This window comes from Cuculus canorus, chromosome 8 (genome assembly GCF_017976375.1).
Source record: "Cuculus canorus isolate bCucCan1 chromosome 8, bCucCan1.pri, whole genome shotgun sequence".
NCBI classification, from domain to species: domain Eukaryota; kingdom Metazoa; phylum Chordata; class Aves; order Cuculiformes; family Cuculidae; genus Cuculus; species Cuculus canorus.
In genome coordinates, this window is record NC_071408.1 from 29,407,440 (window position 1) to 29,433,207 (window position 25,768).

General features: G+C 37.5%; 1 protein-coding gene across 2 annotated transcripts in view; it reads left to right on the top strand.

The window, feature by feature from the left end:
- The window catches only part of AK5 (adenylate kinase 5), an 82,635-nt gene that overhangs the window by 26,274 nt on the left and 30,593 nt on the right, over positions 1-25,768 (top strand). For both annotated transcript variants that reach the window (XR_008450921.1, XM_009558906.2), the window contains exons 7-8: positions 13,005-13,095; positions 19,573-19,649. Coding sequence is in view for 1 of the 2 variants with exons in the window: in XM_009558906.2 (XP_009557201.2) it covers positions 13,005-13,095; positions 19,573-19,649 (168 nt within the window). In the remaining variant the exon portion in view is untranslated. The remainder of the gene's footprint in view (positions 1-13,004; positions 13,096-19,572; positions 19,650-25,768) is intronic.

Below are 25,768 nucleotides of genomic sequence, written 5' to 3' on the forward strand. Positions count from 1 at the left end.
CACATTTATCATTGTAATTTTCTGTGAGGGAAGAACTGCTGTCTCCATTCTCAGTAGTTAATCTCTTTTTATGCCAACAAAGTGGTCATTCATACCAGCCATGGTATAGCAAATAGAGGATTTCATGTGTAAAATGTTGCATCTTTTCTTTGTAACTTGCTATGATCAGTTATTTATATATCTAGGATTGTTCATACACGTTACCCCTTAATCCATTTGGTTAAAAATATACTTGCTAAAATGATGTTGGTTTTAGGCAAATAGTAACATCTTTTCATGGTGTCCTCCACTGGATTTCTCCTCCTGCCTTTAACCCGAATGTCAAATTGAAGCTTCACACTCACATTTTCAACACCAGTATTTCAAAATTCTCTGCGCTGTCTAGCATTGCCAATTAGGCAATTTAAAAGTGTACTTTCCACTAGTTTCCTACTGTGTCCTGCTTTCTGTGCTTTTTTGGTCTGCTCTGCTGAAAAGAACAGAATTCTATATAAATGCAGACTGCTTACTAAAAGGGAATTGAGAATGTGGGAAATCCAGTTTTTAGTCAAGTTGTTTATTTAATGTATTAATTTAATTTTAATATATTGGGGAAAAAATCCACTAATCATCTTCGTATTTGCACCTTATTGCAACAATTTCACCATGTAGATTAGACATAATATAGACTCACATAAATCCAAGGCAGCTCGTTTCTGTTTCTTTTACAAGAACATTATCTCTGCTGTCCTTCAGGTGATATACGTAGCCCAGGTCTGCTGTAATGGCCATTAAAGGTTTTGTGGGTACTTTAGCTTTCGTCTCTGACCCTGTTCATGGAGTGTGAGACATAAATGAGCTCAATTCCAGTACTGTGAACACAGGCTTTCCTTCATTTATGCTAGTCACGTTCTCTCATATCTCTTGAACTTTAGAAAGAGAGTCAGGAGCCGTGTGAATTCTGAAATTAGTTTGGTTTTAAGAACTATTTATTATGTCCTTGAACTACAACCAGAAGACCGCTCTTCAGCAAAATCACCACATTTAGTAGGGTGAGTGTAATGCAGAGTAAGTTAAATATATTTGAATGTTCTTTCATAGGTTGGCTAACAGAAACCACATCAGTGTTTCTTAGAAAGCTGTCTACTAAAACCCTTAGCTTAACAACCCGTTACGTTAGTGACAAGTTTCATTAGGGTATATTTGATAACTACTTGTTAAGGCTGCACAATAGTTTGTTATTACCCCATTGTAATAAAGAATAATTAATATTTACAAGGTGTGTTAGGTCAAAGTTTACAGTTAATCTTTTTACACTGAGCAAAGGTCAAATGAAAGTTCTAGTTTTCTGTGTAAATTGAAGAATGATCTGTTATAGGAGTTTTTATAGGTGTGTAGTACTCAACGCAGGTTGTTTGGCTTGCTTTTGCAATAGGTTACTGATATCTCAACGATGTATTAATACTATGGTATTAAACCTCAAGTGTTAGAGTTTCACATATGCTATAATTCACTTCATTCAAATAAACAGGTAGTGGACAGTCAAAGGTACAGTTATGAAATTATGTTAAAATAAAGATTGTGGAGGCTTAATTTTGGTCTTTCATAGTTGTTTTTTTTTTAATCTTTCTCCAGCAACTCATGTTATTGTAGCATTACGTGCATTTGTTTGACAATATCCCTATCCCTTCTCAGACTTCAATTCTCGAGTCAGGGTAACCGAGTTGCTTTAGTTTTCTGACTTGTACTTTCTAGTACCTTGTTCAATATAGTGGCCATTTTCTGTCCTACTTGTTGACAACACATTCCTTGGACATTTCTAATGCTTTTTTTTCAATAAACCCGCTATATTATTTAGTGGTTCCTTAAGTTATGTTTTATGTAATAGCCTCTAGGTAGAAATATTGGCAAAAGCTTTTGGAAAGTTAAATAAATTATGTCAATCTGTTCCACTTCATCCTCTTTTTTGTTACGATATTTAAAAATGCCTACGTAATCACATGGGATTTTGTCCTACATTTGTTTCCAAAAAATACATGCTAGATGCAAGACTGTCATACTCCATGATGACTAAAGCAATAGCTTCTGTCAGCGTCTCCTTAGTTTGTCAGCTTTCATTTATAAATCGTATCATCTCTTTTCTGCTCTGTAACAACATGCTCCAATAATTTAGACAGCCAAACAGAACTTTCTGGTACAGAAATAAAAATAGCAGTGCACCCACTTCTTGCTGCCAGAAACAAATCCATGTCCTTCCTGAGGCAGCGCAATTGGAAGTTGGTTTTATGAGCCCATCCTGAACTCAAACTGACATTTGCTGAACATTATCATAAGTTTGGTATGAGTCAGGCTTCTGGAGATAAATAATTTATTTCATCAAAATTTAGCACTCTTCAGCTCAATATGACCAAGGGAGGGCTTCTTATCGAAGATTCCAATGCTACTTATGAGGATTATTACTACAGAGAACACCACTGGAAACATGGCTTACTTGGGCTCAGAATTCATTTAAATACACAGGAACTGTTTAGCTGGGAAGCAAAATTTATTTCTGTATTCCAAGGAAAACAGAAAAGCTTATAATTTTCAAATGTTCTAGCTCTTAGAGTCTGAAATTCCACTCTGGATAACTACAATTATCACAGACAAACCCATCTGTACTGCTAAGATTCATAAGACACCTACAAATGTTGAATTACTTACTGAATTAAATGCAGGTTTTGCATATAAAGCCTTACAGCTGCTAATGTTTAAGCTTATGGTACACCCTATGCTTGTTCTTGCACCTGAGTCATTAGTTCTTATGCTTTAACTGGTTAAATTTGCAGTTGAAATGAATGCAGGACTTCTGTTAGCTTTCAGGTGATAGTATTTTTCCTTACAAAAGTGTGATAATACGTAGGCAAAAATCATATTTTAATATGTTAATATTTTAAGGTTTTAATCTTAATAGCTTTTATGATGTGGATAAAGAACAGCCTATAATAATTATTATTTCTCATTCAGAATCTGTTCTTCAAAAACCAACAGGAGAAATGGGATTGATCTTGAAACGTTTAGTGTGTTTGGCAAGCAGTAGCAAATCTTTCCAATGATGCAAAGTGCAAAATATCACTGGAAGAAATAGTATTTATAGAAAGAAATGTCTTTTATTTCTGAGTTTCTCTAAAATTTGTTCTAGTTGCCTTATTTGAATTACAGTTGTTTGTATGGACCTTTTCTGGGAAACCTCCGCCCATCAAAACTCTTTCTAGATAAAGATGGAAGGAGAGCTACCGGAGGACAAACATCATTGCTGTGGAATGAAAAACAAAGGCATTTGGGTGTCAGGTGATTCTAGAGCTTCCTGTGATGCCACTGAGCTGTATGTAGCAAACTGACAACCACAGCTATTGACTGAGCTTCATGCAACTTGTTTGTACTGCTCTGTCCTTTGTTTAGGTTCCAAAATATTGAATTTTATATTAATGCTTTGTAATCCGCAGCATCACGGTCAGCTCCAGTAATGTAAGAGGAAAGAAAGGCTACTGCAAGCTAAAACACAAAGGGCTGTTAAAGCTGTACGAGGATTTGGACAGCATCCAGTTATATCTGACTCTCTGTAATCAATAATGTCGTTCCCTCTCCTTTAGGGTTAGGTGCCTTAAAGTAAAAATCAAACAATTTATTCTAGACCCAGCAGAGGTGAGAGTAAGATGATCTCTCCCTCAGGCTGAATGTTTTCCTGAGTTCTACAGGAACAGAGTAACAAATAAATCATGGAGCATCTCCTAACTCAGACTGTAATTCAGTTTTCCATTCCAGCTGTTCAGCAATGATCTGTCTTGATGCTTGACACCACTGTTCTAATTCTTTGTAATGTCATTTGCCTCTTCATCTTCAAAGGCAATTTCCTTTAAAAACTAAATACTTAGTGAAAATTACTCCCACAGTGGGATTTTAAAATAAGGAAAAGTAAGTGTGTGTGCTTTCAAGGTAGAAGAAGTCTCCATATATGCATATGCTAAATCATCTCCTTGTTTTTAATTAATCTTCAAAAAAAAATTAATTGACTTTGCTGTAGAAGCTGATGGGCAGATGTAATACATGTCAAGGTGCAAGTTTTCAATCATTTAAAAGTGAATTTGCTTGGAGAGTTTACATGTAGAGGTGTTGGCTGTGTTTATAGCTTTTAAAGTTACTTCTAGAAGTTGTCAAGTCAGATAACCCAGAACAAGCACACACAAATCATGTCCCTTATGCATGCGCTGCTTGATTCAGTCCTGACTCCTGCTGACAACTGCAGAGGGCAATACAATATTTATTGTAGGGGTCATAGTAGTGTAGAGAAAATGGCTGAAATATTTTGCATAGTTTATTACTATGTTAAAGTCACTTCAGCTTAAAAAAAATTAGATGTACACAAATATGGTGACAAACAACGCCTATTAGAAGCTCAGAGCCCCTCTGAGGAAATGGAAAATGGGTTGCAAAAATTACTTAAGAAATAAAATAACGATATATTTGCTTTCCACATCACAGTCACCAGCCATCCAGATGAATATTCTTATTGGGAAAATTTAACCAGCCAGTGCTTTTAAATATCGACTCAGATAGAAAAGCTTTGCATCTTAGTGTTATGCTAATCCTATATGTTCTATCCCATATGTTCCAAAACCTCTCTGTGGCACCACTCTCTGCCTCCATCAGCTTCCCTACCAAAAACGTAATTGCTTTCCCCCTAGTTGATTAATTTCCTACCTACTGCATCACCAAATTATTGATTTTGCCCTTCGCCCCAATCAAATCTAGTTCTCCTTCAATTTGCCCATTTTCTGCTCTACAAGGGCCCATAATTGCATGGTGTCTTCCCCATCAACTCTCACCACCACATTGCCCAGGGCACTCATTTTTAACAGCTGAAAACTGAAATAAGCCAAGATGTTGCTCAGTGTGATCACGGCGTAAAGATAGGACTTCTACCTCTTTCTGCCTATCAAAAGCTATTACTCCGCATAAACACCCAAAGACAGGCTATTAATTCTGCTTACTGTTCATCGTTTCTTCAGATGAGACATACCATTTACTTGCTGTTGTTCTGTTCCACATTACACGTATGGATGCTGGCTAAATGGAGTTTTACCACAAAGAGAATTAAACTGTCAGAACACACTTGTGTGCCATGGCTGCAAGTTCTTGAGTTTAGGAAGAAAAAACAGAAAATGACATTAAGAACAAAAAAAAAAAACCAAAGCCTTTCTTTTGTAGTAATTGCATTGTTTATGTCCTGCCGAATTAATAAAAAAGGGAAATGATTAGCTATCAAACAAAAGTGATCAAAGATATCGTCTTTTATATTAATGTGGGAATGGGCCAGAATCTGATATAACTTTTGCATTTCACATCAGCTGTAACAAAATCCCTCAATATATTCAGGGAGCAGAGCAGGTTTGATCTGTGTACACATGTGCCTGTTTGTATTTTCACATTTTGTGGTATAAGGCAGTTCAATTCGCTGGTAGGTTCTGTTATAACTGTGTATTTACTCTCTTGTGAGTCGTTTCCATTCTCACTGATATTAATGGAAAAATTTATTTGAATTTGATGGCTTAGTTTTAATTTTTTTCTTTCCATACTAGATTCTGTCTATGCATCTAATGTGTTAAAACATTATGTAGTTACTGGCTTCAATTGGCACCTGTTTTGGGTAAATGATTATGGGATATACAAAGACTAGCAGCAGTCCCTACAGAGCTGTCAACCCCACTCAGGGCTGGTGAACGTTCACCCTCGTGTTTGTTTACAAGTAGCACTCGTAGCAATAGACACTCGGATGACAAGTGGAACTTGAGAAACTCTAATGACAGAAGTAGGGGACTCAGCAATGATTTACAAATCCTCTGTGGAATTCCTGTGGTAGCAAATAAGGTGTGAAGAGGTTTATTTTAGATGCCCTAGACTATTTCCTTAGGATTTGAATAATGGTGATAAAATCTCCAGTTTGGGTTCTTTTCTAAATTTCTGTCCAATACCAATTTCTGGCCTCTGCTAATTGCAGAATTTTCTATAAATCACTGGTGAGCTCTAGTGTAATTCAGCTGGAGTTGTTCTTCTGTACAAAGTAGAACTCCGTATAAAATATTCATCTGAGAGTTCAGAGTATTTGACATAAAAGACAGAAAATATCAGAAGTAGAGAATAGATTACAGAGAAATCTCTCTTCCCTATGCCCCCACCCTCTGATTTTGTAGGGTTTTTGGAGGTTTTTTTGTTTGTGGTATTATTTTTAAGAGAGTATCATTAAAAGTACTTTATAATAGGGAAATGCCCCCCAGTCACATTCCAGCTTCATTCCTCAGTCCCTCTGCTTATTATTTTTCCTATACAAGGCTTCAACTCTTTTTTTCCTGTCCTCTCTTCCCAGTGTTCATTATCCTATTCTATATATATTTCCTCATGTATTTCTTTACTAGTTTTCTATGTTGATTTTTTTGTTTTGCTTTTGCTCTTTCCACAATTCTCTAGAAGTAACTGTAGAAGTAACTGCACAAGTCAATTGGCTTGTAATTATTATGAGAAGCAAACTAGAGACTGAACAACAACAGTAAAGAGATTTCAGTTTGGGTGTCCAAAAATCATAAAGCAGCACCTATACACTCAAGTGTGTCTTGCTTCACCCTTTGGTATTACCAAAAGTAAAATAAAACTAGTTCTTATTTATTTCCACTCTCTCAAGAGCAAACCCCTGCCTAAACCAGTCTGAATAAAGATAGGGAGGAGCTTTTGCTGCATTTGTAGCCACTGCCATCTGAAAATCATTATAACTTGCTTAATCTTGTGAATCTCTTTATGTCAGTAGCAAAAGGATTGTCAACTTTTCAACCAAAAAATACCAGCACTTTAAGGACAGTGGTGCAATCTGATTGCTATAGATATCTCTTCCAAAAGCATGGGATAACTGTGATACAGGAAGCCTCCGTACTCTTTTTTTGTGGCTTACCACACCCTCTTTTTTTAATTTAAATGAAATTATCCCTCCATTGCAGGTGACATATATACGGATATATGTGGATATATGGACAATTTGTCCACTTCCTAAACAATGATGGTGTTTCACTTCTATCTATACCGGCTAATAGATTATAAAGACAGAAAAGTTTTAGATTGCAGACTTTCCTGATTAATTAGGAAGAATTTCTTCACCATAAGAGTGGTGAGGCCCTGGCACAGGTTGCCAAGAAAGGTTGTGACCCATCCCTGGAGGTGTTCAAGGCCAGGTTGGATGGAGCCTTGGGCAGTCTGGTCTAGTGGGATGTCCCTGCCCATGGCAGGGGGGTTGGAACTATATGATCTTTAAGGTCCCTTCCAGCCCTAACTATTCTATGATTCTATGATTCCTATTTTAATTTGAATGTATTACAATTTTTCTTTTTAGGAATAATGTTTAAAATTTTCAAGTCGAGGGGAGTCCGTTGCCAATTACGATTAAACAAGCAGTAAAGAAACTAGCATCAGAATAAATTTCGCTGCTCACTTCAACTCTGAATTTGTCTCACTTGCTCTTCATCCTTGCATCTTACAATTTTGTCTGCTGGATGTAGTAACTTCTTCTAAAATTTCTTTTTCTCATAGGAAGGTACAGGAACATTCATTTAATTCTTTAGTCTCAGCCCTAATTCTTCCCTTGTGAGACATGATAGTCGAGTAATTATTCTCGTAGTCCAATCTGGATGTCCTTCCAAATTATCGGCTGTGGTTACTAGCTCTGCACTGAGCATCCAGGACCTATCACCCCTGTGCCTGACACCACCATGTCATGTTATGGCTTGGCTTACATTCAGCATTCCTGTTCATACATTTAATTAGACCCTGACTAAGCAGCACAACCCAACTCCTGTTCGCTTAATCGTTCACTATAAATCTCCCTTCAGAAATTGCTTTGTCTGAGAAAAAAATATCCCTTGTCCTATTTACATGATGGGAGGTCTGACGGACTGTTTTCTGAAGCCAAAGATCAGTCAGACACCACAGAAAGGTCCTTACCTGAGTATGTGACTTAAAAGAACAATCCAAAGCACTTCAGTTGGGCTTTTTTCCTGACCAGCACTGACTGCAATGGTCAAAGGCTTAGCACACCATACTCACTCCTGCTCTTGAAGACCAGCAACAAATCACTTCCTAATGAGGCAAGACCAAGAGGTCAAAAGAGCATATAGAAATACCATCCTGCTTGCAGCAAGTAGGTCTGATAATCAGGTCACCTGTACCTTTAAATGTACAGTATTGAGGGCCTTTCTTCAAGTGACATAATATATGTTTTGATGACTGAGAAAACACACATCTATGAATTGCAGTTCTTGGAGTCTTTGCCTACAAAGAGAGCATTCATCATCCACTTTCTGTAATCCTATTTGATTTTGAGATGGATGGGAATATTGCCATAAAGCAATTAGCCCAGCGTTGTTATTTTAATTTTGAGATGGCCTATTTTCTTTTTATTGACACCCATCATCTTCTAAAATGAGGAAATTTTCATTTACTATTGAATGCTATTTAAATACGCCTATTTGCTTGGTGGGTTTTAATGCTTTCTCCATTTCTAACTCTATTTCAAAGTGCACAAACAAGAATTCCCTGCGAGTCTGCTGTAACCAGATTTCTTCCTCATTTTCCTGTACTCCCATTTGAAAGGCTGTTATCGTCTCCTCCTATTTTCAGACTGTAATTTTGGATACACCACCCGCAAAGACCAGCGGTGTCATTGGGAGTGGATCAGTCTGTAGGAGGCAGTGCCAGGCTGAATGACTTTACCTTCTCCCAAAATTCCAGTTAACTGCACTTTCCTTGATGCTCGCTCCCTGATAGGTGTGAGAAAAGGGCTGTGCTTTTTTGTCTTTAACTCAATATGCAGTACCGCGAAGCCTCCATTTGTCATAATTGACCAGTGAGAGCTGCAGTGTTCAACAACTCAGACAATTTTTCTGTGAAGCTCCTTCTGTTGGATGCTTATTTAGAAACACTAATCATTTTCTCTCTGAAAGCAGCAAGTACAAGCTGCTTTCCCTAGAACAATTATTTACAAGTCAGATGATCTAGAAAATATTTTCCATCTTTTTTATATAGAACACCGTGTCAGCATCAAATCCCACAATCAAATTCAAATTCAAACAAATCAAATTCAACAATATTCATGTGAGAGTGGGATAAACTTTCCCAGAAAATTAATCATTAAACCAGTCATCTTTTATTGGAAAAACAACCAAACAAAAAAAAAACCCAAACTCCAACCCAAAATATACTGAGGTACATGACTCTTACTGCTTATTTCTTTACTAAATCAGAGCAAAGCAAAACTATCTGCAACTCAACTAAAAGGAAACCTTGGAAACTTCAAAGATACGTTCTTGTTCCCATTTTAATCCTAGGGATGTGTTTCCCCAAACCAGGTGAAAGCAGAACAAAGTGTGTTGTAACTACAGTGTGTGGTAAATTCCCATTCTCCCAAATGGTGCTGTATTACCTCTTGCTCACACTGAAACACCATTATTGGACTGAGTGAGGAGAGAGAAGGTAGAAAAAGCCTCTTGTACTTTCCTTCCGCACAGGGAGTTAAATATTGGAAGCAGAACCACTCATAAAAGCGATGTGAGAGTTGCTTCCCTGCTGGTTCCCCACGTCTGTTGGGCAAGGGAAAGATTTCACTATGTGAAGCCTTTCTTGGCTCAGAAATTTAGGGTGGTTTCTCAAAGAAATGTGATTTTCTTGTCCTTTGAGGTTCTCCCTCATCTTTTCCTGCCTCGATAAAACAGAGATAGCAAAGTACCAAAACCCCACTAGTGCCTCATCGAGGGAAACACTGTAGAGTTCAGCCCTCAAACCACACTGACCCCACTGGGAAGAGACACTTTGCTGCTTCCTGCATCACTGGTGAAGACGTGTCGATTCAGATGATACAGTTAACGTGTTTGTGTGTTGCAAATGCTTTCAGTGGCATGTTTAATAAAACTATATTTCTATAAAATGTAGACCTTGATTATAATTAAACTAAGCCATCCACAAAGATACCAGTGAATAACTTAGTTGCAAAGAGTTATGTTTTGAAGCAAGTAGGGATTTGGTTTCAGTAGGGAAAGCAACCTATTGATTTAGACATGCTCTGCTAAAAATATGAGTTATACTGCTGTTTGTTCTCTGTGAGTAGGGTTGTTTGAGCACCTTTTATGTTTTATTCAAGCCTCCAATAATTATCAAAGGATTTCATTTTAAAACGTTTAGCAATTCAATGAAGTACAGAACTCACATGGTTACTTGGTTTCTTTCAAAAATATTTTCTCTGTGAAAGCTACCTTGCCTTCCTGTGGCTCAGAGTATTACAGTTCTCATTTTGTGAGGGGAAAAACTGAGTCTATGTGCGAGCTTCAAATAATTGGTTTTCTTTGGGTGACAATGTAGGCTTTCATTACAAAGCCCAGATTTTTCAGAGTACTGAAGCACAGCTGGTGTTCTTTGAATGGGGGAAGTTGACGTTTCAAATTCTTGGAACCTTCAGAACGTTTTGAGAGTGATCATATGTTCTTTCATGGTAAACTGGATTATTCAGAAGAACACTACTAATGAGCAAGTAAGCCTGTCATCCCTCCAAGTGTGGTGTGACCTACGCAGTAACCATCAGACACAACCTGATTATCATTTACTGGTTGCGTGTACGCAGACCCACAAACATCATTTTACATGACACGTCTTCCCTAGCATAACCACTGAAACGCGTACATCTTTTGCTGAGAAGCAGCAAAAGGAAAGTATATCCCCACGTTTCCTCAGCGACAGACCGGTGCAGAAGAATTCAGAGATCAATGCTCTTTTCTTATCAACAAGAACATTCCAAAGCTGGTCTTTGTGCACAGAGAATAAATTGCCCAACAGCTTAATTTAAGACCCATACTTCCAGGAGCATCAGTTTTGACTTAAGTTAAGACGCAATCTTTGTAATAGGGAAAGGAAAAAAAATCTGCTTTCTAAATAAAAAGTAATGCTTTGAGTTTTGGGTAACACTGAATGGCAAAAGAACTCCTCAAGCATAGGTAAATGTTTGCCTGGACTGATGGACAACAGTGCTGCATGACAGGACGAACCTCTGAGTGATCCTCAGGGTCAGAGCCAGGAACTCCATTTCAAGAACGAGTCAGAAAACTCGATGTATTGATAATTATAGGAGGCTCATTTATGATGGGAATGAACTCTGGGCCTGAGCTAAGCCTAAGGCTAAATATTAAGACCTTAAAGATTTAAATCAAGACTAATACCATTTAAGGTCTGAGCACTCAGATAGGTGTTGAGAGTTAAGCTTGTTGGCAGCAAACTCTCTACAATGGTTGCCTCTTTCTACTCTACTCTGGCCTCTCAAGATTCCACTTCTTTTTGTTCACTCACACCAAGTTTGTGGAATCATTGTCTCTTTGATATTCTTTCCCCGTTTTTTGAAGTACTTCTGACATCTGCCACTCTAAATAATTATTCCTGGGCTGATATTTCCCTCTGAGCTTACTTTGAGGTGCTGACAGAAAATTCCATAAGAAAGAGAGTTTCATTACCAGTGAAAGAACAGCTTAAGTAATAGAGATAATACGTAAGTCATCATAAGGCATAATGAAAAGAGTGACACTGATTTTGCAGCGGTGGGTGTTAGACAAGTAATTCGGTATCTCTCTAAAATTAACTCATTAAGTATCATGCTATATTCTGAGACAGATATTTGGAAAACAACATCTCTATAAATGTTAGCTTCTGCAATAAAGTCCCTAGTAGGTTTTGAATTCCTCTCTCCAAGGCTTTTCCCTGCCTGTAATTTTTACCATAAGACCCTAAGGTATCGGCACGCCATCTGAAAAGGTGCTCAACAGCCTTGGGCTTGGGAGAAATAGCTGGCTGAAGTTCATGAACTTACAATTGCTAGTGTAATGCTTTTTCACCTGGGGTTCGTTCTGCATCCTAAAACATATTACACTGAAGATACAGAATGACTGAAAACTGTGACTTTTGCACAGGGAAGCATGCGCGGAATGACAGCCATTTGATGGGACAATTATTTTCTTGCTCCTGTAAACTGAAGTTACAGTATTCCCTTTTCCATAGTAATATACGTGGCCTCTGTTCAAGAACTAAGAAAAAATCCACAGCAACAGTAATAAAATGTCCCATTTTTTCCCAAAGAAAGCCTCAAAAGTGTTGATCTAAATGAATGAAGCTTGATAAATATGACAAGAAAAAATATAAACCTAATCCAGTGTGTCAGCAGGCCATTAAAAGAGGCTGTCAGACAGAGCTGAGAAAAAGCTTGGGAGAATCAGTATCAGAATTCAGAGAAAAGGTAAAATTACCAAAAAAAAGGTTTAAAATGGTAAGAGATTAATTAATTCCCATTTTAAAGCAGCGTTGCTTGCCCAATTTTATTAATCACTGAGCCATTACACATTCTGCTAGCACGAGAGCAAGGAAAGCTTTCTTTTCTATATAATATCAGACTTTCAAAAATACTTTACTTTTTCCTAAGAATTTTGCTGAACTACTTGAGGAAATTGTACACACATGCACATCACAAAAACTGGCTTCAGAAAATTCAGAAGGTGCTGAAACTTTTCACTTGCAAATTAAGTAGTTAGTTATGTTAATTTCTGAAAAGAAGTTACAACAAAATAATCACATTTCTGGTCTCTACGCTGCCATGTTTTTCAACTATACAGTGGCTGGAAAAGTAATGTGCATTATTAGTTTTATTTTCTGCTTTGACACAATCACTCTCTGAGAGCAATTCAATTCTACTGTAGCTTCTGCTCCTGACAAGCTATTAGAAATAGGCAAAATGGTTTACAAAATTAGTTTAGTTTTCAATCAATATGAAAATGATTCATATCTTAAGCAACGGACAGCACAATGAAAAATAGAATTGTTCCTATCAAAAAGGCCTGGGGCGAGAAGTGATGTTACGCGTTGATGTTCAGCCAAGTAATAAGCAGTGTCTGATTGCCAACTTTTTCTTTTCTGAACAGTTTGATGCAGACAGAGATGAAGAAGAAGTGTTCTCTGACATAAGCTCGGCAGTTGACAGTAAATTATTTGCCAACAAGGAGGCTGCAGCAGGTGGGTTAATGTAAAATATAAAAACTATATTTTGTTATACTGCATCTGACACTGGTGGGACGCCTGTTTCATATTCCTCAAGTACGGATGCATATACTGTAGCAAAGTCTTGACCAACTTCAAATATTTGCACAACCAAGGGCAAAAAACGTCATATTTGCCCACCTAACATCTTTTTTGCCTACAAGCTCACCTTAAAATACTATGAGTAGTCTACTAAAAACCTGTATCATTAATACAAAAATTTTATAAGTTGATTGATTCCAGTTGTCAGCTCTTCCAGTTCCAGGTGATACCTCAGCGTTCACCAGAAAATCAGTTTTATGAGACTGAAGATCATACTTCCTCCCTCATGATTGGTACTAATTCTGAAACCATTTGTTTGGGGGGTTTATTTCTTCATATATTTATCATTTGTGCTTACTGAGGCTTGAGCGTCTCCAAAGAAAAAGCCTTTGAGGGACAAAGGACTGCAAAAGAATTGAAGCTAAAAATCAAAGCACAAACCCCATAATGTCTGTCAGAAATATTTTCCTGGAGGGAAACAGGCAAATGTTCCTTGGTAACTTCACAACTTTTTCTTTTTGCAGATGGCATTCCTGTCTGCCTGCCAAGTAGACCACGAGGGTTTTATAGGTAGATGGGGTCATAAATGTCTTGTGAAACAGCACACAAAGAGAAAAAGAAACTTCTAGGTGAAACATCTTCCTGTAAAATTTACTAGCTTTATTTAATCAAATGTTAGGGGTGTGTAGCTGTGGAAATCGTGTATCCAATCTCTCCTCTAAGGGAAAATTCACCTGCCACAAACTGGCACGCGGGGTAGCTTCAGTTATTTGTAATTGTGAACAAACATCTGGTGACTGCCAGGGAAGGAAGAATTGATGAAGCACAGCGAAGTCTAGTAGTAGCGCTATATTTATTATCTGTTTTTGACAACAGGGGGATTACTTTTCTCTGCTAGCGAGACATTTGCAAATAGCAGTGATTCAGGCAGACAGATTAGGTCATATTTTGAAGATAGGAAAGGAGGTCCAAGCTAGCTAGCCTACAAAACCCTCCCATAAGGCTATTCTTGATAATGTTCAAAATGAGATGAAGATGAATTATCAAGGCTGAGGAGCAGGGTATGGCTAAGGGGTGAGAACGATAAAAAGTGCATTAGCTAAAAAAAACAGGTTTCTAGGGGTCAGCTTTGAGATAAGATGCACATAAGAATAAAGATAACTAGCTTTCTGCATTAAGAAACAGTCATATTTCTTCTTTGCTTAGCCTCTTTCCTAGGTGCAAGAGATTGATTCCAATACTAAAATGACATTCACGTCATATAGCATTGTATTGATAATTACCTGTGGATTCCCTAATAAAATGGGCTATGTACTGAATAGCAAGATGAAAGAAGTGGCATAAAGGTGCTTGCTCTGACAGAGATTGACAAAAGCTAAACATTTTGCAGAAACTAGTTGTGATCTTGGATGAGTTCCAGGCAGTTCCTTTAAAGTCCAATCTAGTCAATAAATTTCTCACCAAAATCAGAAGGCATGCCACAATCATATAATTAGTGCCTAACCTGTGCACCAATAATAGTTAAGAGATTTGAAGTAGGATTTCTAGAGATCCTATGAGACCATATATTTAATTTCTAGAGGTTGCAATTCCAGCGTTGTCTTGATCTCACTTTGTCTTCTCATCTTTTTAGTGATACTGCAATATATTTTGGTTCCTAGTGGCTAATGTAAACAGAGCATTTCTAATATTTTCATGCCTCTTTGTGTTATGCCTGTAAAATCCAGTTGTAATCAACTGCATAACAATAGGCTGAAAGAAAACAACTGAATATTTTTATAGATTAAAATACAGTTTTTGCATTGTTGCTTTCAACAACTTACAAAGACTGTTGCTAAGAGCAACAACCTGTCACGGAACTCAACAGTGTAAGGTTGCAATAAATTTGTATTAGAAGCAACTTGCCAAGAGCAAAATTAAAATGCAATCATTCTAATGCTAACCATTGCTTCAGCAAATTATTTCTACTACATTCCACTTTTATCTTCTAAGCATTTGTCTTGCCGAAGTGCTTATATGCCACAAGTATTAATTGAGTTATTAGACACTGCTTCAGAGCACGTTCCATAACATAAAAAGATATTTTAGTTTATTGAGCTTAAAAATGCTATTGAGAGAAGCAACACGATTCACAGGATAGTCTTTGATAACTTTTCCGACAGACAGTGTTGAGCAGTGCAAATACTATAGTTGGCAATATATGAGTATGGGCGTATTTGAGCCAATGAACTATACTGAATAGAATTGCTACCAGGATTTGAAATAAGTAAAGGATTTAAGTAAGGATTGGAAATCCATTAGCTGATTTGCCAAAATACAAACGGTCCAAGGAGCAGACTTAATTAACTCACGTGATGGGGTATAGCTATCTTGTAATGGGAAATTAAATCCTCTGCAGATAAATTTAGACAGATCAGTACTACTTAACTTCATTGCATAAATGAATTTAGTGAATGGTGGAAAAGCAATGCTTGACATTTGCATTCATCAAAACTTAAGTATGAACACACTTTCAGACAAAGTGACACACATCGGTTCGTAACACTGAAATGTTTTATAGGACCAGAGACCTTTACAGCCACAATGCCTGTGGGTTCTGGAGTGCATTTCTGTGGTAGGAACCACACATCTGCCCATAACAGCCATACTCTCTCAGCTTTCCATGACTAATCTGTGCAATTCAGCTTAGAAACAAGCAATACATAACATATAACATAAGCTTTACAAATACAGCCTCATGGTGAAGAAAGCAACTGAGCACAACTCCACATTGCATGGAGACAAGCATTTCTCCCTGTCAGACCTCACCGGGGTAGCTCCTGTCAGCACATCCTTGTACAACTGCAGCCACCCATCAATTCAACTCACTCCTCAGTTCTGTGTCAATAGATGCTCTTGGGTTCCTAGCACGACAAATTTCTATGAACAATCCCTCAATGTCAGGATACAAAGCCTAGCAAAAAAAAAAAATCCCAGGAAATGCATTCTGGCTGATCTGCCATTTCTTTTTTCAGTAGCTTGCTGCTCCCTGGAAAGCCAATTATTCAGTTAACAGAGATTTAATAAAAACGTCCAACTGATTTATTTTTTAATTGTGCAGTGCTGTACCTATTAAAATCCTCTCTGTTTTTACCCTAAGGAAAACACAGGGCACATGAAGATGACCAGGTTTCCCTTACCTCAACTTTATACATGCACTCAAATTGAGGAAGCATATTTTAAGTCATCAGGGTACTATTTCAGATGAGGTTCTTGCAAGCTATTTCTCTACAGCAGTGAAGCTTTCATGTCTTCTCTTAATGATTTAAAAAAAAAAAAAAAGCTGTTGATTTTCCCCTTTTCAAATTGCTACAGTTACTCAGAACATTTGCCATAGGTCCATACAAGCATGCGAAGGCTCTGCGTTAGCCAAGAGCTGAGATTATCTGGTGGAATGGGGCATCCCTCTGGAAGGAATTAGGACAAGTCAGACTGTAAAACTTTCCTCCTAATGGTAAACAGGTATTAAGGTTTTTTATAGCCTAGTTCTCAGTGTACCAACTTACGAAAGGAAAAACAGCACAACTCAGAAAAGGCAACGAAACTTACTTCTAATCAGCTGTGTCGTTGTCAGAGCAGATGTGGAGCCTGCTGACTCACTGAAAGCAGCAAAGCATGTTTGCTTCCAAACGCTTTAACCAGTTCTGCTCTTAAGCCAACATTTTGTGTTTCTCTGTTGAGAGCTGAACATTGCCACAAGTTCCACATAAAATGTGGCTGATTGAAACTTGGGCTGAGAAAACCTGAGCTGAATTGTGAATTATCTGCTCTTTCTCCCACTCTGCCTTGGCGATAGCCTTGTCAGTAGCTCTGCCCACCTCTAGGACCACTGACTCCCAGTACCTTGCAAAGTGGCTATCTGGTATGCTTCTGCTGCCATTAGTTAACGAGCCTGTTGTCCTCCTCTACAAGACATGTTTTAGCAAAATTTAGTCTAAACTTGGCAAAATATGCTCCCCCCAACAACAAACTGAGCTGGAAGATAGCTAACTGCTCATGCTTATTCATACTGCACCAAGGCTATCACAAGTGCTCTTCTACATCCCTTCATTACTTTATCTTGTCCTGGAAGTTGCTCTTAGTTTCAATTCATTTCTGGTAGATTTGCAATTCAAGAATGGTAGAGAAATCTGTAGACTGTTCAGTGATAGATGCTTATGGGGTTTGTTAGTTTTCATTGAACCACGAAAGAAAATGTACATATTTTCAATTTTCCTGACCTAATTTGAATGTACGCTAGAAAGAAGCTATGCTTCTCCAAGGAAATTGGTGTCCTATATCAAGAAAAAAGGCCTTAAAGATGCTTGACCATATTAAAATGTTATAATCATTATGACTTTTATCACTTAAGATACTATATGCATGAGTATTCATTGTCAGCCTGACCTTTACATTAAAATTTGCAGCACTGTATTTCATATAAACATTTCTCGCTGAGGATACGTGCTGCTTTTGGTAGTTAAGTAACAGTTAATCACATAGTTGCACACAAGTGCCTTTAAAAGTGATTGATGTGTTAGGGTAGGCCACTGCTGGTGCCAACTGAGGCTTAGTTAAATTATACTATCAACAATGACACAATGTTAAGAGTGAGATGTCAGCTGCATAAAATAAACAAAAAAAAATTAACATTCTCTCAGCAGCTGCAAATCTATTTGGTTGCATATATTTTTTCGGACAGGTATTTTCAAGACCATAAAGTGTATATGCCAAAGAACATGCTGCACATACCCATGCGACATTCCCTTTCTGGTTTGGGGTTTGTTTTTTATATACTAGTCTGCTGAAGTATACATGAACATTGTGATGGGGGGGGAACACAGACAGCAAACAAAAACACCAGCAGATGGTAGACCCAAGTCTTTTCCTGGTATCTCTTACATAGCCCAAAGAATTGCATCAAAATTAATTTGGCAGCAATTGTAATATGGATTGGAAATGAAGACACCTGGAATCGTCAGCTCTACAAAGCTGTTATGCTTTTAGTCATCATGACATCCAGTTCCTCTCCCCTGGTCTGTCTCTCTCAGTGATGCTTCCTTCACCACCTACGTAGGTGATTACTATGTAAACTCTGAAAGCAAACAAAAGCAGATAATACGTAAATGCACCCGACACAAATCAGACTCTGAAATCTGTTACTAATAGCACTTGCTACAGAGAGCCACCCATACAAATATCTCTAATGGTGAGAAAACAACTCCAGGTCATCAATAATCTTAAAATTATGTATCCTTAATGCCAGTGCTTGTAGAGACACCTGTAAGCCAAGAGGGCTCCTCTTTCTTGTCAGTGAAGCTGGCTGGCTGGCAACATGAGGGCACAAAACAAGCACCTCTGATATTTGCCCTGGTGTTACCTGTCCACGTACGAAGACAGTGATTGGAATCACCGGTGGTTACTGGCTGGTTGCAATTTTTAGATCTGTGTGTTATTACAGTATTTTTGTTATTCTCATTTTAATGATGCTACAAATAATACCCCTGTAGTCAGATGCCTATTGACATATTAATGTGTGTTGAATACATGCAAGATTTGGATTTGACATTTGAAGGGCACACAAGACTGTTTCCTTCCTTATTGCCCAAGAGTGAGATAATCTGAGCAGGGTGATAAGGATAGAATGAATAAATGACATGCTCGTTCTACACCCTTCCTATGTTTATACATAAAAATGATTAGTGTTTTACCCTCCTGTTCTGGTTTAGCAATGGCTACCCCCTATATCGAAATATCAAGCCCAATTTTTGTTATCCTGCACCTTCAGCTGTTCCGCTGAAGTTAGACTGGAAAGCTCAGCCAGGTTGAGGCTTCTCAGCAATCGAATTCTAATCAACCCAAGTGCAAGAGTCCGCATGACTCACTGATCCTGTCACAGGGAGGAGGAACAGAGCCGGATTGTTGCCTTGGAAAGGGGTAGGATGGGAATGGGGACTGCTGCTGGAAGCTTGTTGCTTTGGTTCCCCATCAGTGTTACTCCAGAATTCTTATCTGCTAATCACCAATTAGTCAGTATTTCCTTTCTCTTTCCTAAACACGGATTTTATTCTCCCCTGAGCAAAGATCCCTGGGGCAATTTTACAATTGCAAGTCATGACATGCAGAACACTCCGCCCAATAAATTCACAATCTAGCAGAAGCAATTTACCTTTTAGCGTCACAATTCCTTATTAAGGCTCTTGGTGGCTTTTATGGATGCTTTGAAGGCTTTGTTAATGGAATACCACTCACCCGGTTACTCTAGCACTTCTGAACAGTTCCTTGGATCACATGTTTTGCATACATGTAGACAACTAGAAGTATTATAGTGTTCCATCAAATAAAGTGAGTTTCCAATCCGTTCCTGAAGTCTAATTTCCTTTCCTATTTTAGGGCCAAATGAACTTGAATGCAGTCTGGTTATGGATTCTGGAGATACCATTTATACAGAATTTGACTTTGAAGACCAGGTAATTTTATGTGTATATGGCCTCTCTCTAAACAGTTTTCTAGTTAAATGTACATGCTGTTCTATACAATTTTTCTGAAAAAGGTGGTGGAACTTTAAGGGTACCTAAGGGTTTTTAAGAGCAATATAAGTAAATTTGTGATACACAGAGGTTGCTTTCTGGTTATGAGAAAGGAGTGAATTTTATTGTGGTTTTAAGAGCCTGTATCTTCCATTACTGTTCCATTTCCTCCACAGTTTGTAAAATGCTGGCAAACCATGGCAAATTGGATTGTTGAAATGCACCGTAACTCTACTGTATGTTTAAGAAGAGGGAGTACAACATGTTTCAAGAGAGGCATGAAAGTACAAAAAGCGTGAAATGTAACTAACACCAAATCAAACATTCTCCCTTTGGAAAAGAAAAGGGTTTTCAAGAATAAAATGACAATAAATGCTTACAAGTGCATGGAAATCAGCCTGCTGATCCCATTCTATCCACATATGAAAATTAAATTTTGATAGCATTTTCCTTGTACATAGGAAGAAAGAAGGCTAAAGGGGAGGGAGAATGATTGTGTGTGTATATATATATATATATATATCTTTCCTTTCTAATCTTCACCTCAGCACTGGTAAGGCCACAATTGTGTCTAGTTCTGGGCTGACCGGTACAATTTACAGAGCTGCTTAAGAGGGTCGAGCAAAGGGCCATTAAGATAATTAAGGGGTCTCTCCTATGAGAAAACGCTGAGAGAGCTGGGAGTGTTCAATCTGGAAAGAAAAGAAGGCTCGGAGGAATCTCAGTGTGTGCAGAAATCTGAAAGGAGGGTACAAAGAAGATGAAGCCAGGCTCTTTTCAGAGGCTGTCAGTGACAGGACAGGAAATAATGGGCACAAATTGAAACACATGAGGTTTCTGTGACTTGGACCTAGTGCTTAGCATAACTGTTTGTATGTTTTGCTTTCTGCCTTTCACTTTTGCTCTACTCTGCTTGTATTTTCTTCATTAATACCACAAACACTTCTCTAAACTTGTGAGCAGCTTGGCAAAGAATGTTATTTTGTGTTTCCGTTATCATTCAGCTGAATGCAATTGCGAATGTTCTCACCTCTTTTCTTATTATTTGCAAAAGCTATCTTTTCATGTGAAATTTTCAAGCAAGTGACAAACTTGGGACCAAAAAATCTGAATTTTCATTCGTTACCATCCATTCATTCCTTCATTTGCTTTCACAGTATTCAATGCAACTCTGTTTTCACCTGCAAGATGTTATGTGTTCTAGCCCTATTGATTTCTGTTAATTTATGATCCTTTCACTGGATTGTTTTGCTCACTTATTTCAGTTTAGCTTTTTTCTGTCTCCCTATGTCATTTTAAATGTCATACTTCCATAAATCCTTCTTTACCTCACGAAACTCTTTAAGTTTCCCATCATCTTTGTTTGGATTGTATTCTTTCATTTATTGCAGGCTTTAGGCCTTTATGCCCTATACAGCAGAATGCATATTTAAATTATATTTGCATTATATTGATGTTAAATTTTGAATTTTAATGATGTTCTAAATGCATTCTTTTGGCAGCGCATAAACACTAAAGAAATTATACTCTTGGTTCATAATGTTTGAACCACTGTTCAAATGACAAGCGTGAGTTTTATAGTTACAAAATAAAACAAACAGAAAGAAACAGATGAAAATTATACTAATTTATAGTTTCAAACTATATGGTTAACTGATGGACTATTCCACAGTCCATAAAGGCACTGACTGTAGTTTTGAGTTAAGTTGGGCATGGTTCTAACATGACACTAAACCAGAAGACTACGATGGGACTTTAATGCCCTTCTCAATAGCAAATATTCTTTCTCCCAGATGTAGCGGTTATCTCTTCTCACTGTTTACCAGACCAGCATATTCCCATTTTGGCAAGAGTGCAATACTGTTATTAAATAGAGAAAGAGAAATGAAGTATAAAAACAGTGCTAAAAAACCCTTCAGTCTAAGAGAGATACATAAATATGAAGTGGCTGACAATGACTCTCTTCAACTGCAAGCTGATATCTCTGATGATTAATTATGACTTTCTACAAAATATAAATATTTCTATTACTAATAGATATTTTTATACCCAGTTCATATGAGATGCATTGTAAAAATATTTTATAAAATAAAAAGGAGAAAGCAATTGCAACAAAACGCCCTCACTATCTAAATTTTGAAACTGTGCAAGCAAGCATTATACACAGAAGCAAAACAAGGAGTGGAGATTAACATAAAGCCATGACACCATGCAGCCATCCAGTCTGAAAAATAAAATGAGAAATAACTCTCAGGAAGAAAAGATCAATAACTGAACTCAGAAGTGAGGAACTGCTCACATTCAAAACTTGAGCTCATTTTGACTATGGCAGTGGTTTAATACTCCAGTTATTTACCACATGCTGTTTATGAATTACACAAAGCACCAACAACCTTTACTCAGAGAATCTCAAGTGGAAAAGGAACGCGTGTCTGGATACAAATGTGTCATGCAGTGATGTTATTGCATAGGAAATCTGTCATGAGAATGTGGGGGATAAGGATGCTGGTTTCTAAGCAACCTTACACCGCTGAGCTGCTAAAAATGTCTGGAGTTTTGCAGATCTTGGTAGTCACTGAACAAGAGGAGCTGGGGGTGAGAACAGTGTACAACATGTCCTGAAGACAAAGCCACCGCTGGGGATGAGTAGCACTCAGCACAGCTAAAATAGACGTACACAGATACCTTTGCACTTTCTCATTCTTGGAATGAGCTGGGAAAATCTCCAGCGTAAACTAAGCCAACAAAGAAGTCAGAGTTCTTCAGATGTCTGCTACTTGCTCCAGAATAACTGACATGCAGGGACAAGGAGAATGAGTGGTGTGGTTCCAACTACCCATGTAGTCATCAGCTCACCTAGGAGTGCCCCAAAACGCACCAAAGTACTTCGAGAAACCCTCAGTACCCATTGTTGAAATAGTACAAAGCAACAGTAACACAGGCTAAGATCTGGCTTTTCTGGAGGAATATACAAGGGAAACTGAATAAAAAAATAATTCAGAAAAAGCCTGAGCTTTGTATTGAACATTTTATAAATGAATGGTCAATTAAATTAATGTAACTAAATTAAAAGCAAACTGATTGTTTTCTAGTGGCTATACACAAATGCTTCAAGAACTAGAACACTTGTGACCACTAAGTACCTACAGCATTGAAAGGAAATACCCACTTTTTAAAATAAACACTTTTTTTCTCCAGATCACTAATTATTTTTCTTTTCTTTCTCAAATCTGTAGCTGTCAGATCCTCTATTACAGAAGTAATAATCTAAGCTTTTAGAACAACTGCCCAAAATCTATTCCTTCTTCCCCCCAAAAAATACAAGCAGACAGTACCTCTCACCGAGGATGAGGAACCAGCCAAAGTTACATGTGATAGCAATCTTTATAGCCATTTTTGGAGTAATGATTACACTTCTCATGACTTTGAAAAATGTGAAAGCACAGTAAATTGAGACGTTTCAGATATTTTCATCAGGAATATGTTTTAGATCACTCAGTTTTGGGTGCAAAAGTATAGTTTCTAAAACCTATGTTTTATAGAATATTCTCAATTTGCAGAACTCAGTGTTATGACAAGCATCTGGTTTAATAAGGCTTGTCCTTTGCTGCTGGAATGCTCTCAAGTGTGGTACAGGTTTTCACTGCTCACTCTGTTCATTTATACTTGCCATTCAATTTCTCACCTTTACCAGAGAGGCTGTCAGTATATAATACCTCATGTTTCCAGAGATCAGACAAGATTCATCTTTAAGAATTGTATTTTTACCATTTGGCTTATTTCAATTGGATTCTGGTTAAAAAGGAATATTGAAATATTGGCATCAGTGAATCCTATCAAATAGTTCCAGTAGTAAAGAGCATCGAATTATTTCCTTGTAAAAACAAGGCTTTTTCAAGACTTAACTAGTCTGAGGAATATTTAGAGTAATTAGAGAAAGCGTTAAAACATGGAGTCAGGCAACTCCAGAATAAACAACTGAAAAAGTGCATATGGAATGAAAAACTTCAAAAATCAGGAGACATAAAAATCCGGAAAACTTAAAGTGAAAACTTAAAAAAATATGCTTAGCTTCTTCTAATGTTTGTGTGCTTGTGTTTATTTCACATCTATAACACACAGAAAAGCGTTTTTGTGCCTCAGAGGAAATTACCAGTTCATAACTGATGCATTTCCACGCCCTTCCAGGGTCAGACTACTTTTACTTAGGCAATTAGGTAAATGCAATGGCACATCCAAAGGAGACACTGCCTTTTTTTTTTACCCCTAGGTGTGTCAAAGACTTAGGAAAAGTAGGTGAAAAAAAAGACTGAAAGATAAGAAAAGGGTTTTTGTTCAGCAGTGACAAGCAATCTATTGAATTAAGAAAATTGCATAACCCAATCTTTGCTGCAAGTGCAGAAAGTTTTATAATTAGAAAATGTGACAGCTCACTTGAAAAGCAACAAGCAAAACCAAAATGAAGTGGAGGGAAAAAAAAGCCCTCAAAGAGACTTATTCTCATTCTAACAAGAGGAAACAAGCTTTTGATTAAAAGTTGTTGCCATGTAGTGACAATTTTTCTTACAGCTCGCTGTCATTTCCCAGCCAGCGCACGGAGGGATCCAGGCTTTAGGGGAGCAGGAGGAAAGCGTTCAATGAACTGATGAAAAACAGACGCCATTGCTACCAGCATTTCTGGCCTGACTGATTATAGCCTGAAACTTAAATATTCAAGAGAGATAATGAAAAGCGTCTGAAAAATCTTTTCAATGCAGAAGCAGTACATAAATATTCCCAAAACTGATGGGCAACGGCAAACTGAAAGCCTCATTTATAACTAAAGCTCCATGGATTAAATCAGAGACTATTTTCCTCCATTTACTATGTTTCATATCAGTTGTCACTGTGTTTTGACTCCATTTGCTGAAAGGTTCAATCCAATTAGTTTATTTAACCCTTCAGACAGTACTCCAGAGGTTGACATTACAATATGGCAGAGAGCAAACTGCACATATCCAGTAACAGGAGAAATTTTCCTTGGGACATCTAAAGCTACCTTTTAAAATCAGATAAACATTAAATAATTTAAGGGGTCAGATCCAGAATGTACTATATTAATAATGTACTTTGTCTTTACTTGAGAACACAAGGAATTTCTGGTATAACAGCACTTTTATTCATATATGCTATGCAGCATTAACCATTACGGTTCTTAGTAAAATGACCAACAGTATCCAGGAGCCATTTGGGCTTTTAATGCCGAACAGTTCTGCAGTGATCATTTTTTTTTCACTGATGGGCAGCAGTATCAATTTGAATTGCAAGTTCTGGTTCCAGAGGGAAACCGATTAAAACAGGAGTACGTGATAGAAAAGAAAATGGACTCTATGAAACTCAGAGAATGACTGAAACTCTGTTCCCTCAACATTTGTTTTTGTTAAAGAGTACAGAAAGGCAGAGTCCAATCTAGTTTAAGGATATCTGCAAAAAGAGATAATGCATAAGCATCGAAAGAGATGAAAGAGCTGGAGAGGCAGGCCTCACTACAGAGAAAAGATGTTTAATAGAAATGTACTGAAGTCAATGAACAATCTGTTCAGTTCAAGTTGCCATGGAAACTATCCTATTAAATGCTTAAAAAAAAAATCAGTCCTAGAAACAAAGTACTACAGTTTGCCTGTTACAAAGTGCTCCTTTAATAAGCCTAAACTGAGTGTATTTTGGTGCTTCTATGACATTCTGTAAACTTATAGAATTATTTTGCTATTCCCAGTCACCATAGTACACTGTAGTAAAGGCATGTGAAAGAAAGCCCACTGCTCTCCTTTCCCCCATGCAAATCACAATGAAATGGCGGAAAAAAAATTGCTGTACACTCAATCTGCATTTTTGTCTTTGGAATTCTTTCTGGAATGCCAGAAGCAGTTGTTTTCTCCTCCTTTTACAGACACTATTTGGATTCAATGATACACATATTAGATGGGGGGGGGTGCTAAACTGCTTAGGTTAGTTGAAACCTTCACATCCTGATTTCTTTTCTGATTTTGAATCAAAAGTTGCTGCCTGCAGCTCTGGTG